The 15862-nt window shown below is 38.2% G+C and overlaps 1 protein-coding gene across 3 annotated transcripts in view; it reads right to left on the bottom strand.

Annotated features, from left to right (window-relative positions):
• Positions 1–323: 323 nt before the first annotated feature.
• The window catches only part of Crppa (CDP-L-ribitol pyrophosphorylase A), a 295404-nt gene continuing 279865 nt past the window's right edge, over positions 324–15862 (bottom strand). For all 3 annotated transcript variants that reach the window (XM_036206639.1, XM_036206644.1, XM_036206645.1), the window contains one exon: positions 324–860. In XM_036206639.1, coding sequence (XP_036062532.1) covers positions 756–860 — 105 coding nt within the window. In that variant the 3' untranslated portion in view covers positions 324–755. The remainder of the gene's footprint in view (positions 861–15862) is intronic.

Here is a 15862-nt window from a genome sequence, read left to right as displayed (position 1 = left end):
CCAGGGACTGACACAAACAACTCAGCCTTCAGGAAGCTCTCTAGACTTTTCTGAAACAAACCTAGAAAAAGCAGAAACTCTTTAAAATAATGTCAAATAACAACTCCTAATCCAAAGAAAACATACAATTAAAAAATGATAGCACCAGGTCCTGGCGGTGCACGCCTTTAATCCCAGCACTCGGGAGACAGAGGCAGGCGGATCTCTGTGAGTTCGAGGCCAGCCTGGTCTACAGAGTGAGATCCAGGAAAGGCACAAAGCTACACAGGTGGTTTTTCCATCTTGAAAAACCAAAAAAAAAAAAAAAAAAAAAAAAAGTGATCAATTCCAAAATAAGGCAAAAAGATATAATATCAGACAATTTTAGACTTTAGAATAATTCTGAAGCATATTCATTGTTTCCATTATAATGGCACCAGTCTGTTAATTAACATAGATTTAAGATAATAGCTAAGCTGTCTAAAGTCTCATCTCCTGAAGGGATAGCTCACTCCCTGTAGGAATGAAGGGCAGTATTTTTCATTTATCTGTCCTTTTGTGGTTGAAGCCATTTATGTTTGACACAAGTAATTTCATGGACATGAACATTAACCCATTTTGACAACCTAAGCATCACATCGTACAGTAGCAAGATAAAGAAAACAACTAAAAGTCTCTCCCACACATGAAAGAGAGAGAGTGAGGTGGGGAGGCAGGCGTGGGGCAGAGTCTGGGGAAGTGTCCTTGGTAGCTCATCTATGACTTGTCTGTGTTCTTTATGCCACCAGGAGCTGACCAGCCAGTGCAGGACTTCTTTCTTTAACTAAGGCAGCTATGATGGAAGCACCTTGCCATAAACTCTCTTGTAGTTTCTGCTCATCCTGGAAATAGAAGACAAAACAATAATATACAAATCAAAAGCAGAACACATGGATTTCAAAAACAACTATGATTAACACACTTAAAAAACAAAATAAATCAAAATGTTGATAAAAACAGAAAGTAGAAATTTGCAACATACCCTTTATACTCAAAAATATTTTACAGTGAAAAAATACAACACTGAAATTAAGACTTAATTAAGCAGGGTTAACATGAGATAGGCCGAGCAGAAACCAGCATTGGTGATCCTAAAGATAAATAAGAGCAGCATATCAGGTGAGGCTCACAGAAAAAGGTGGCGATGTTATGCTTTAATGTCAGATGGTTTTGTTACCATTTTATTTTCCTTTTCTACTGCACTCTCTCCCTTTCACCCACAAAGAAATATGTATGGACCACTTAGAAACCACATAAGGGCATCCCTAGAAGAGAAGTCATCTGGGGATATTCACTTCAGGAAAAAGAAGAGTGAAACAGGTCATCTCTCTTCCTGGACCATCAGCTCTATGTAGTGTGCCCAAATACAGTTAACACCAAATTCCAGGCCACATTGTGATCATGGAGCACACAAACAGGAGTGGCCCAGAGTACAGTGAGAGCACAAAATTCTGCGATGTTTGCTTGAGAAGGTGAAAGCAAAGGATAAGAGAAATGAACCAAGTGTCTGGCGTAGACAAGAACAATTTTTGATAATCAAACATGATAACTGGTCTTATAGACACATACCAGTGCTATAAGCCAGTTCATGAGACAGCAAATAAAGCCAAATTCCCATGCTAAAAAGTAAAGGAAAACAACCCACATTGAATTCATCAGCAGTTTATGTTCTCTCTATAGCTGCAAGAACATTAACTCTAGGGCTATAGAGATGGCCCAGCAGTGAAGATGCTTGTTCACAGAGTTCCCTTCCCAGGACCCACACCAGGCAGCCATAAGCTCCTGTGTCTCCAACTGCTGGAGGTCTGCTGCACTCTTCTAACCTCCATGGGCATTGCACACACTCACATCCCCACAGAGATCAACACCTATACACATACTCATGAGTTAAAGAAATTTTCAATGCTACATGCCAATGTTTGCATACACACGCATAAACTTTTAAAGCACAGTCGGTGGACTTGAATAAGTAACAGTTTGTACTCAGAGCTACCAGATGATCTATGATTTGTAACAGCATACCCTCTCCTCCAGTCACAATCACTGCATGGCTCTCACTATTTGTCCCATTACCCTGCTCACTTGCAAGCACTATAAGAATTTTTTTTTTTTGCTTGAAACTCTATTCTCTTGCAAAACAATAAAAATCTAAGAAGTATTTGGCAATAGAGCATCTACTCTTTTTTAGTTTTGTTTATACCAATAGCAGGGCAAAGGTAAAAACTCAGATGAAAAGGGGAACATGTAGATTCCCATGAAAACACCAGAGGAAAGAATATTAATTGTTAAAAAGATCCATTTGAGGATGATAGATGTGATCTGAAATTAACCAAGACCCAAATGGCTGAGTACACCTGTGAAGGATTTTTTTTTCTTAATTAAATCATTGGAAATTGAAGACCCATGTCTAATCCAGATCTTTGAGGTAGGAAGATCTGCTTTTAATAAGATCCACACTTTCTGCTGGCAGCTTATATAAAGGACACCGAGAAAGGAATCAATCTCTCTCTCTCTCTCTCTCTCTCTCTCTCTCTCTCTCTCTCTCTCTCTCTCTCTCTGTCTGTGTGTGTGTGTGTGTGTGTGTGTGTGTGTGTGTGTGTGTGTCTGATTGCTTGCTTGCTTGCCAACTTCTTTGGGATTCTAGTATATACTGAAGAGCAGCTGATACATCCAGCCTTATCCCATGGACTGAACAATTACTGGATTCTTGGACCTTCATTTGGTAGACAGCCATTGTTGGACTAGCTGGACCACAGTCTGTGAGCCATTATAATAAATCCTCATATATATATGTATATGTGTATATGTGTGTGCATACATATGTACATACACACACACACATACACACAGCTTAATTTTATAAATTCTGTTCCTCTAGACAATCCTGACAATCCAATAGATTTATGGCAATTCTTTCTTCTTTGTGCTTTGCTGTAGTTTAAAAGATTTAATCACAAACATTTTAGGTTTCTCACAGGCAAAACAAATTACATTAAATTTATTTTCAAGATGGTTTACATTTAAATTGAATTTATGTTATGTAAAATCAATAATCTATAATTTTATCTGAATTTTCAGAAAACAATTTACGTCTACATATAATCTTCAGTATTTTTACAAAGAAAATATTTTGTTTGGAAAATCAAGCCTTATTTAAGAGACAGCAAAAAGAACATTAATAATTCAGCAATGTTAGTTTTCAATTGACCTAAGTCAATAGAATGTGAAGCAATATATTGTGGCAGTCAAGTTAAAAGTATCCAAGTTTGTCCTTACTTTTATTCAATGCATAACAATTACTCAATGACATACTGAGAGCTTAACTGTCAGATTTTGAAAGTGTAAGGAATAACAACAAAGGAACCACATGAAATGACTACTTTTAATGTTCTATATCCTTAAACTGCAATACTGAGCATCAGAATTTACCATGAGTTTTACCTAGGAAATTTTGTTCATTTACTTTTCTATCACCTAAAATTTCAAGATTGAATTGAAATATAGTATTCTTGTACAAAAGTTGTGTGCATGCACATGCACACACAAGTTCTAATAACACTTACCTTTTTTCTCATTCAAATTATATTTTATTTTTGAAATTTTAAAAATTTAAAATATGTTATATAATTTCTCCTCTCCCCTTATCCCCTCCATAGGTTCCTTCACTCCCTCTCAAATTCATGGTCTCTTTTTAATTATTATTGATACACATGTATATGCATATATACATACATATATGTATTTGTGTGTGTGTGTGTGTGTGTGTGTGTGTGTGTGTGTGTGCATAAATATATAAATCCAACCTGCTGAGTCTGTTTAGTGTTACTTGTACATATGTGATTTCAGGACTGACCACTTATTTTTGGATAACAAATTATGGAGCACCAAGAAATACTAACTCTCCCTCTCTTTGCAGTCCTTCTTTGCTATAGCTGTTTGTCTAGGGTTTGGGATCCCATGAGATTCCCCCTTACACATTAGCATGTCCATTGGTCATGTCAAGATTCAGGTCTTATTTGGGCAGCCATAGTGTTGAAGTATCATAGATGTAGCTTTCTTATCATTTCTAGAGGAATCAATCTCACTAGGGCATACTCCCTGTTGCTCTGGCTCTTACACTATTTCTGACCCTCTTCAGTGATATTCCCTACGCCCAAGGCATAGGAGCTGTGCTGTAAATGTATCTTTGGGGCCCAGCACCCCGCAGTCAGGTGCTCTCTGCATTTTGACCTGTTGTGGCTTTCTGCTTGTTGCAAAGAAGAACTTCTTTGATGATTGGTGAGTGCTACAGCTATCTGTGGGCATAAGGATAAGGGTTCAGAATACAGTTAGGAATCATACTGGTTTAGTACAGTGGCAGTAGTAAGTTTTCTTCTTAGAGCCATGATAACACTAGCCATGGGGAGGTGGCTAGGTTTCTATTACCAGGTATGATTTCCCTCATGTTCAGGGAGGTTTAAGTCCAATTAGACAGCTGGTTGGTGCCAAGACATAAGAGCTACTATTGCACCTTTAATGAATATTTTTCTGGGCTGGATGTTTGTGGTTTATTGTTGTGGATTATAGGTATCATAGCTGATTGCTTCTCTTGGTAGCTTGCATAGCACTTTCCAGTACTTTGAAGGCCAATTCTCAGGTCAGATCCAGCTCAAGTCTTCCAAATCCTTTGTCCAAAGTGAAAGTTGTCCTTAGCAACAGGAACTTACCTACAACTTCTGGGAGGTAACCAATGAGAAAAGCAACATTCTATACTGTTTTAGGAGTCTCTTGGACTGCCTAACCAACAATGCAAAAGGGGGTTTCTCATATCTGGTACTGGGGTTTCTGTCATATAGTCTATGACTCTTGGGGGAATCATTATCTCCCCAAGGGGCACACATCATGGAAAAATTATATATGTATACGTACACTTTGTCTTTGTTATTTTGTTCTTGCTTTGACAAAACACTGTGACCAAAATAGCTTATAAAAGAAGAGGGCTATAGTTCATGGTGGCAAAGCAAACGCATAGAAGCCACTGCTGAGAGTTCACATCTCAATCCACAACAGCGAGTAGGTGGAGAGACACTGGAAATAATGTAAGTCTTTTAAAACCTCAAAGCCTACCACCAAGGAGACACCTCTTCCAATAAGGCCACACATCTTAATCCTTCCCAAACAGTTTCACCAACTAGGGACCAAGTATTAAAGTATATGAGCCTATGGGGGCCATTCTCACTCAGACCACCACACACTTACATGTAATTTTAAGTAAATATAAATAATATGATTCCCTATGGCTTTTTCAAACCCCCTTAGTGTTTTTATCTTTCCTTCATTGCCCTTCTTCTGTATTGATCTCCATCCCCTATCCTCAATTAAGCCTCATCCATTTTCCCTATACTTGTATACTACTGCTCTTTGTAGAACTTGCCCTCAAAACCACCACCATTATCTTTTTAACAGATAAGGCAATATTCTAATTTTATTCTACAGCAATTATGTTTTGTGTGTAGAAGCCTTCATGTTACTTTGGTCTTATCCTATGTGTGTGATTTTGTTTGTCTGATGATGAATTGATTGTCTCATGTCCATCATATATTTCACCTTCTGCCAAGAAGTAAAATCTTGGGGCAGAAATCCTTATGAGACTTCTAAGCCTCTAGTGAGCTTTTTAGAAAATATTTGACTCTTTAATGTCACCAGAGCAATTCCTCCTCAACTCCCAGCATCTCTTCTTACCTTCTCCAGTTCCACCTTCACAGTTACAACAGGAAAAGCTCTTGTTCCAAAATTAATTTGCAAAGAAGTGGCATTCAGAAAGCACAACAGTGGCTGATATCCTAAGAGCTGTGTCTTCATCACTCTTTTTTTACTTGTTGTCCCTTTTAATTCTGACAAAAGGCAATTTTTGGAGAAACTATTTCCAGCGTACTTAAAGTAGAAGTAGAAGATCTCTTTAAAAAGTGGATTCAAAATGTTAACTTTCATCATTGTAGTATGCAGATGTCAACACTTGAAGACGTGTAATTATGTTTATGTTAGGCTGTGAGAATAAAACATGTATGTTTTTAGAGCTCAGTTTCAAAGAATAGCAGGAAAGGCTATGCTGTCATTGTTCTCCCAATCTTTACAGAAAACACGGAAGGAAATTTTTGAGATATTCATTCTCCATACACACCACTCCTAAGGAATGCAATGAATTTTGCTGAGAACCATAGAGTTAAAATATATGAATGTATATTTAGGCTTCAGATGTCTCAGGAGATTTAAAAATCCCTCCAGAAAAATAAACATTGTATTGTCTAGGCAAATTCCATATCCAAACCCAACAGTGAACTCAGCTTCCAGGAGCTACAAAACTACTCATAAATTCAGGTTGCTTATACTTCGCTATTAACACCCTTCACTTTTATCAATCTTGTTTTGGTAAACGCATGACAAAAATTAATTCTCATGTTCCTAAATCCTTCAAATATCTTAAACAAACAAAACTGTTAAGACCATATGTGTACATATGTTTGGCTATATCTATTAATTCTAAATACAAAGCAAGAAATAACAAATGGTAGATTTTATAAACCTTTAATCATCTTGTTACATTAATTAATGTCATCAATAATATCAAATAAAAATTACTTGGTGCTGTTTTTACATGTATTTTGCAGATATGGGAAGAGGTCTTGTGGTGACACACTGTCATCTAGTGGAGATAAGCTTAAGTGTTCAGGGCAGGTCAAAGTAATCACCCCTTGACAGGTTAGAGAAAAAAAGTAAAAATAGCCCTTTCTAAAAGAAAAACATTTAAAGTGGTCATATTCTTATTATTAACTGATTTGGTTTATATAATATCTTGTTGAAATGTTATTGTTCATTATTCAAAACAAACAAAAATCAATGAAAATGCCATAAACTAACTATTGAAGACAACAAAGAAAGAGAGAACATTTCTTCTTTCTCCTGTGGGGAAAAAGAAAAACTATCTCTGCAAAGTCTAAGTAATAAATACTATGAAAACTACATTTGGGGTCACTGATAATCAGTCACCATACATAGATTCTGTCCCCCTTATTTTCTGCCTAATGCAGGGCTTTAAAGTACAATTAATGCTCAGTAAGTATTTGTAAGATGGGATAATTGTTAAAAATGGGATAGCCTAGGGTTATTAAATATAAAATACAAAAGAATGCTTTAGGAGGCCCCACCAATACTTTGCTGAACAGGAAAAAGAAAGAAGTAATAACAAAGGAGCTGCAGTTAATTGCTGGGCCAATTGCTTATACAGCTGGAACTTGTCACACCGTTCTACCTCATTTTCTTATAACATCATGCATAGTATCAATTTTATAACATAATAAATCTAAAAAAGTGATCTCTCATACATTATACTCTTTGACTAGCAAAATATTGTCAACCTATACAATTCACTCAACAGTTACCCAGGCCACTCATTTTCCACTATGACATTCTCTCCAGATAGACTTCAGGCTAAGTCTGTGTGCACAGCACCACAGCATGGCCATAGTACTCTAATGTGTCTTAGCCTCTTGGCTTTGCCTCTAGCTACTTGAAAGCTCACCAGGAAGTGGTTACATTTCACTGAAACATACTCTCATCAGCATTTCATCTCCTTGTTCCAGAGTATCCATAATTTACCTGATGTAAACTTCTGACATTCTCACTTATTGACATTATTTATGAATGATGTCAAAAGAGAATTTGGAATCCACTTTTGTGGCTGTGCCTTTCTCCAGAAAATAGCTTCCCAATAACTGTCTTTCTAATACATATCAATTTTCAAAGACTCGGCTATGACAGCTTCCTTCATAAAGTACTCTACACATCAGTAATTTATTTCTACAGTTTTACTCAAAATTTCTTACTAGTATTTTTATAGTTATCATATTTACAGGTCTTACATTCTTAGTTAAGTCATAAGATGCTAAGGCAGAAGTTTCCCAAGCTGTATTCTTCACTCAACATGCTACATTCATCATACTCACTCTATGTGTTATTGTATATACTCTGTAGGTAGCTATATTCATTGTACTCACTCTGAGTGTTATTGTATGTACTCTGTAGAGAGTTATTTGATCACCCAGTTCTCCAAAGATCAGGCTTTACAGAAGACTGAAACAACTATAATACATTGGAATTTTTAATTAATATATATCATGTTTGCAATAACCAATAAGTCATGTGCAACTTTTGACAAAGTGACATGCCATTATCATGTACCAAATTCATGCTTGAGACCCGTGCACTGGTGTTACAAGGGGAAAAGTTCTGAGAAAATTCTCATGTTTTAATCCAGTCTGCAGTTTTGAGTTAGGCAGCGTCATAGTTTCCTGGTGCACATGAAGCCCACAGGCCACAGGCTGTATACATCTACTACTGTAGTTCACTGAGCAACTGGAAAACATGTAAAAACCGAAGAATTTGTGCTACCAATTTACTCTTATGAAACAACACCTGGTCTGAGAATTATACATAATGGACAACAATGGGGATCTACTCTTCTACAAGATATTAAATGCCAAGGGCCCATCACATGAGAAGCACCATAAGGTAGGTGCATGAGCAGGGAATGCACACATTAGTTGGCAAATAACATGAAAAAAAAAAAAAAACTTAGCAAAAGGGGGCTGGAGAGACAGTTTAGTATTTAAGAACATTTGCTATTTTGCAGATGACCTGGGTTCAATTCCCAGCACCCATGTGCTGTCTCACAACCATTTGTCACAATTCAAGTTTCATGGGATCTGATTCCATTTTCTGTTCTTAGGCACCAAGCCCACATGTGATACACAAACTTACACAAATGCAAAGTACTCATACCAAAAACCAGAAATTAAAAAAATCACCCAATGACACCAAAGGTTACCCATGTTCAGATGATGCCTTCAATTTAAAGATAAAATGATGAAGGATCAAAGAACTGGATTTTTAAAGCTGTTTTTTCATATATAGATGGCAGCAGAGGAATAGCTAAAATTTCTTTTTTACTTATGTGTATGTGTGCGAGCCTGCATGAGTACACATGTTATTTATGTGTGTGCCATGTGTGTGCAAAAGCTGGGGGAGGCTGGAGGAGGGTGAGAGATCCCCTGGAACTGCAGTAACTGAAGGTTGTGAGCGGCTATGTGCATGTCGGGAACCCAAACCTCCATCCTCTGCATGCTTAATTACTGAGCCATCTCTCCAGCCAAGCAGTAACAACTTCTCCTGAGGCAGAAATTCTAATAGACTGTGTAGCATGAATCTTAAAAGGTCTTATTAATAAAAACAAACCTGGAGCCAGGTATTGGGGTGAATGCTGAAAGATCAGAGAAACTCGCCAATTCTTCAGCTGATCTCGTTTCCTCAAACTGGAAGCCTTTGTGACCTCATCCGAATGGATCTCAGCTGAATGGGTGCTCAAAAGCCTAAAAGCTTAACAAGACTCTAGTTTCTGGTCTTCATGCCTTATATACCTTTCTGCTTCCTGCCATCACTTCCTGGGATTAAAGGCGTGTGTCACCATGCCTGGCTGTTCCCAGTGTGGCTTTGAACCCACAGAGATCTCTGTCTCCAGAATTCTAGGATTAAAGGCGTGCGCGCGCACGCGCACGCGCGCGTGTGTGTGTGTGTGTGTGTGTGTGTGTGTGTGTGCGCGCGCGCGCGTGCCACCATTTTCTGGCCTCTATGTCTATCTAACAGCTGTTCTGTTCTCCAACCCCAGATAAGTTTATTAAGGTGCACAATATATTGGGGAACACAGTATCACTAGACGACTGTTCTCATCAAATCTCATCACATCCCATGTGTATTTCTAACCTGCACAAGAGAACTAAGGGAGAGCAGTGTAGTTCCAACATACACTCTTAACAGGAACAATTGCGTGTGATTTTTGTTAACAGTTTTTGAATATTTACAGAATTAAACAAAACCCCTCTGGTTAAGAACTGCTATAGTCTCAAGTGTTCAACAGGAGGAAAGTAAATGCCTTTAAAAATACGTTTACCATTGTCTGAAAAAAAATCAATATCCTTCTAAGAAAAAAAAAAAAGTAAGTGGTGAGCTGCATCCTGCAAAAGGACTTCTAGTCTGGTTTGGTTTGTTCTTTCAGGCTCAGCCTGAAACCTAACCCAGCCAAGTCCCTTCCTCCATGGGAGCAGAAGCAACTGTTCCCAAGGTCAGGGCTGGCACACATGTTTCTTCCTGATCTGTTTCCCATCAAGAGGATGCAAAATGAATTGAGCACACAAGAATAGTTCCTCAGGTGGAAAGAATTCTGTGTATTGCCAGGTCACACATCTTCGCTAAAATGATGCTTTGGAATAGAAAAGGGAAACTAGGTAGATACATATTTTCATTTTCAGGGATATAAAGAAGATGCTTTAGCCAAAGACACTAAAAATGTCTCCGAGACAGAAAATAAATGTATATTGAATTAAAAACCAATTAGATGCAATATCCTGCCTAATTTTGTTATAGGAAACTGGCTTACATAAAACAGGCTTGAAAACATCTGTATCTCAGAAAAGTAAAGAGAAATAAAGAAAATAGTGATAGGAAAGTGATGGTATTAGCTCCGGAACAAGATATGTAAAAGAAGCTGAGAAAAAAAGACAACAGATAATGAAATCATTATAAAGGTTAAAAAACAAAAACAAAAACAAAAAAAATGTGAGTTGGATGAAGTTCAGGATCTGCTAAAAGAGCCCATTTGGTGAGATCCAAAATCAGCAAAGGAACACTAAGGAGAAGTTTCATGCACATGATGCCTTCATACTTAAAACATAAAAATGCAGCTACTTCCAGGAAAGTGCACAGTGTGCTCTTAACCCACAAAAGAATGTGGGTGTGGAACACGAGGCTCAGAGGGAAAGACTATTACTGAAGACGTACAGTTGTTAACAAAGATGGAGTTACTGTGCTGTTCCAGTGGACTCAGAAGGCATCCCGGCTAAGTGGGCCTTAGCTACAGAACACAAGCACTCAAAATCCCTTCATCAGCCATGAAGTTAGTTCAGAGGAGAACAGAAAGAAAATCCTTTAACCCATTCGATGATTCAGAAACCTACACCATCTATTTATGGAGATGTGGTTAGATATGGGCTAGAATTTTCTGTTGTTTGGTTTTGTTTTGCTTATATGGATTATGTAGTCAGATAAATAGGTAAATGTATAAATGTGTTCATAATTACAAGGTATAAATAAAACACTAGGACACTTGAGCATCAAAATGAATTTACATTGGAATTTCCAGATGCAAAATAAAAATTTAAACTCTACAATATATTTAAATAAGTGAAATCCTGAAATAGGCAAATGGTCTCAAACATGAATATAACTGGAACATCTCCAACATGTGCAGATTTGAAGTAATATTAACATATTCAAGACTATTGAATTTAAGCCAAAAAGTCAAAAATAGATCAAATAAGATTAAATAGACCTGAAGTGAAAATTATTGAAACCAAAGAAAGAGTTGAGGAAATTACGCTAAAAAGTAAGAAAAAGCAACTAAACAGAGAATAAGAGAGGTGATAGGGCTCAGAACACATAATGTGTGTCTAACATACCTTTAATCAGACCTGTTCAAAGAAGGAACAGAAGTAATGGAAAGTAATTTGTAAAGGTTTATTGATGAAATTATTCTTATTCTACAGATTCAGGAACACATGAATTTAATCATGCATGAAACCCAAAGAATCTTGGGGTAGCTAAAAAGAAAATAAACAATTATGCAGATAAAGATTGGAGAACACTGGGCACTAACTCTAATGAGAACGTTCAATTTGCTGGGCAGACCCCACCAGCAAATGTGCCGTCCGCCATTTTGTCACTTCAAGAACAGTGCCAAGAATCAAACAGTTTATTCCAAGTGATAAAACAAAATCATAACTAATCTTCTCCCTAAAGCTACCAAACTAGCTATAAATGCTACTTTTGAAAAGTTACAATCTCTACCAGATGAGTGAAATACATTTCTTACACTGAATATTCACCCAGGCACAAGGGAACAAATCTCAGTGTAGAAGCCTAGGAGGCAGGAAGAAATGGAAAATAAGAAATAACTTTAAAATAAATACATACATCTATATGACACCAAACATTTTCTAGGAAATAATTAAAATAATAGCTAAATTTATAAGCCAATTTTTAAAAAAATCACAATACTGAATAAAAAATGTCACATTAAAAAGCAGGAGATGAATACTCAAACAAAATGAATTAAAATGAGTAAAATGAAAGCAGGCTAATTAAAATATTAATTTGAAACAATCATACAAATATGGAGAGTAAATTTCAAAATGTCTGGAAACAGGATGAGAAACTTCTAAATCGGAAGAAAATAAAGGGACAAGGAATAATTGAGGCTTCCAGGTGGCTAAGGGCAGTGCAATGCTCTCAGTATTTGCTCCAGAAAACCTTGAGAAGATCAAATGAACTTCTCCCCCAACTCAGCATACAACATGATGACAGGAAAATCCCAAACTTCAAAATGGCTTAGTTAAAGGAAAAAGAAAGCGTTCTTTAAAAAGTTCTCATGCCCTATCCTCTCAAACTTTGGCAGCAATTAGGAGAAGGCTGAAAATACATGGACAGAGGAAAGAGAAAGCTGAAGGGATAAGGTGGATCCAAAGTCAGCAGTAGGAAAAAAAAGCCCAACTTAAGTGTGAAATAGGATGTGACATGTGGGAGGACATCACCTGCATGGGAGAGGAGTAAGCATGGCTCAGTTTGACCAGCTGCCTTCCTCTGGGACAGAAGTGCACAGAGAGAGGGACAGGATATCTTTGATTCCCAGTGATGAAGAGAACAAGAAGCCAGGTCCACAAAGCCAGGATTTAGAAGTACAATGAGAACCAAGCAACTGGAAAACACAAAACAACTTCTTCTAAATTCACCCAAGAGCACATATTGAAAGCCACTGGGCTTTGCTACTGTAACAGAAGAGGGCAGCATTGATTTAGGTAATCAAGGCAAACCTACAGGAAGAGGAGAGAATGGAATCACCTAAATTGTCACAAAAGAGGGAATACTTGACCAACTCCATTCATGGATCATCCTTCACCCCAGAAATTAACAATAAAGTGGAAGAGTGTGTAGATGATACTGTAATCTGGGGAGCACTTTCACGTAACTCCCACTGCCAACATACCATGTTACTTCCACACACTCCACATAGAAGAATTGGAATGGGGGAAAGCTCCAAAACAGGTTTGTAAAGATAGCAACTGAGCCAACGTGTGCTAAAAGTGAGTGAGTAAAGTGAAGGAAGCCGCAAATAAAACAGCCACTTCGGAGAACAGTATTTAGATCTGTACTCTATGAGAGGGGCAAAGCTATTCTATCGTGGTTATTAAACTTGCGTCCCCAGAGGCATGGGTTAGCAGTCCTGCAGTTACAGTCCTGTGTATTCTAGAGAGAAATGATAAAAAGATATGAGGGAGAACAAAAGTTATATATAAGAAAAGAAGCCTAGGAAGGGCTCTCCCATTGCTTGAGGCTGAAATGTCAGAGCATCCGCTCTGTGTAGTCAGGTTAGATGTGAGTGGATCCACTCTGCTTAGACAGGTTAGATATGATCACTTCTGTTTACACAGGTTAGATGTCACAGTGGATCCCGCTCTGTTTACACAGGTTAGATGTCACAGTGGATCCCGCTCTGTTTACACAGGTTAGATGTCACAGTGGGTCCACTCTGTTTACACAGGTTAGATGTCACAGTGGAGCCATCTGTTTGCACAGGTTAGATGTCACAGTGGATCCACTCTGTTTACACAGGTTAGATGTCACAGTGGAGCCATCTGTTTGCACAGGTTAGATGTCACAGTGGATCCACTCTGTTTGCACAGGTTAGATGTCACAGTGGATCCACTCTGTTTGCACAGGTTAGATGTCACAGTGGATCCACTCTGCACAGGTTAGATGTCACAGTGGATCCACTCTGTTTACACAGGTTAGATGTCACAGTGGATCCACTCTGTTTACACAGGTTAGATGTCACAGTGGATCCACTCTGTTTACACAGGTTAGATGTCACAGTGGAGCCAACAGTTTACACAGGTTAGATGTCACAGTGGATCTGCTCTGTTTACACAGGTTAGATGTCACAGTGGATCCACTCTGTTTACACAGGTTAGATGTCACAGTGGATCCACTCTGTTTACACAGGTTAGATGTCACAGTGGATCCACTCTGTTTGCACAGGTTAGATGTCACAGTGGATCCACTCTGTTTGCACAGGTTAGATGTCACAGTGGATCCACTCTGTTTGCACAGGTTAGATGTCACAGTGGATCCACTCTGTTTGCACAGGTTAGATGTCACAGTGGAGCCATCTGTTTACACAGGTTAGATGTCACAGTGGATCTGCTCTGTTTACACAGGTTAGATGTCACAGTGGAGCCAACAGTTTACACAGGTTAGATGTCACAGTGGATCCACTCTGTTTACACAGGTTAGATGTCACAGTGGAGCCATCTGTTTACACAGGTTAGATGTCACAGTGGATCTGCTCTGTTTACACAGGTTAGATGTCACAGTGGATCTGCTCTGTTTACACAGGTTAGATGTCACAGTGGATCCACTTTGTTTACACAGGTTAGATGTCACAGTGGAGCCATCAGTTTACATAGGTTAGATGTCACAGTGGATCTGCGCTGTTTACACAGGTTAGATGTTGCAGTGGATCTGCTCTGTTTAGACAGTTTTATACTAATACAAACACACACATAAAATCAGACATAGATGGATGTGTTCTGTGTATAGAGGTAGACATAATTTCCAATTTCTTCTCACATAAAGGGACTGCAGACAATGACACAGCTGGGGTGGTGAGCGCCCCTTTTTGCCCTGATCACGGTCTCTAAAAACCATTCTCTAGAGCCGAAAGCTGGATCTCCTCAGGAAGCTGCTGGCTCAGGGGGAATGGGAAAAAGAACAAGAGCATCTGGAGTGTCGAAAGGAGGTACTCAACAGTGTTGCCAGGCAACAGGATACGCTCCTAATAACTGAAACTGGGGTGATCTGAGCAAGAAAAGCTTGAAACTTTAGAGCACAATAAAAAAGGAAAATAAAATAAACCAAAGACCCCTATTAGTCCACTCAGAAAGCAGAAGGGAGAGAGGAAAGAATTAGAAGAGCATGGGGTGTGTAGGCAAACAGACAGCATAGAAGATTTCTTCCTCATTGCAGAATCCCACTTAACACTGGAAAGGAATGTATCCCACCATTTGATAAGCAACACCACATATGTTTCCATTAAGAATTACTAATGTTGTTAAATTAGTGTGTAAAGTATGATTGAAAATTGGGATACTTACACAGTCTCAAGAAATTTTCCATAAAATAATTGCATATTCCAACAGACAAAATAAAATTTTAGTAGAGATACTTACTACATTAATCTACTGATCTAAGTTGGCATTAATAATGAGCTCTTTATATGATACACTGAGGTGGACAAAATGTACTATGCTATTTTTGTGGAAAATACATGTCTCATGAGTTTACTCATGAGAAAACAGTACAGAAACTGTCCTTCTCCTGTTGCTATGGTAAAATACTGGCCAAAACAAATCTGGGGAAGAAAAAGTTAATTTAGTTTACACTTCCACATCACAGTCCACTGTCAAGGGAAGCCAGGGGAGGAGCTCAAACAGGAACCTAAGAATCAAGGCAGAGACCAAGGAGGAATGCTGCTTATTGGATCCTTTTTCCTAGCTTGCTCGGCTACCTTTTCCTATACAGCCCAGACCCACGTGCCCAGTGGTGGCCATGCCCACAGTGGACTGGGATCTATATTAATTAGCAGTCAAGAAAATGCAAAACTAATGGAACTAAATTCCTCAATTAAGGGTCTATCTTCCCA

This window comes from Onychomys torridus, chromosome 14, assembly GCF_903995425.1.
Source record: "Onychomys torridus chromosome 14, mOncTor1.1, whole genome shotgun sequence".
NCBI lineage: Eukaryota > Metazoa > Chordata > Mammalia > Rodentia > Cricetidae > Onychomys > Onychomys torridus.
Note: the sequence above shows the minus strand (reverse complement) of the source record. Positions and strands in the feature narration are given on the sequence as shown.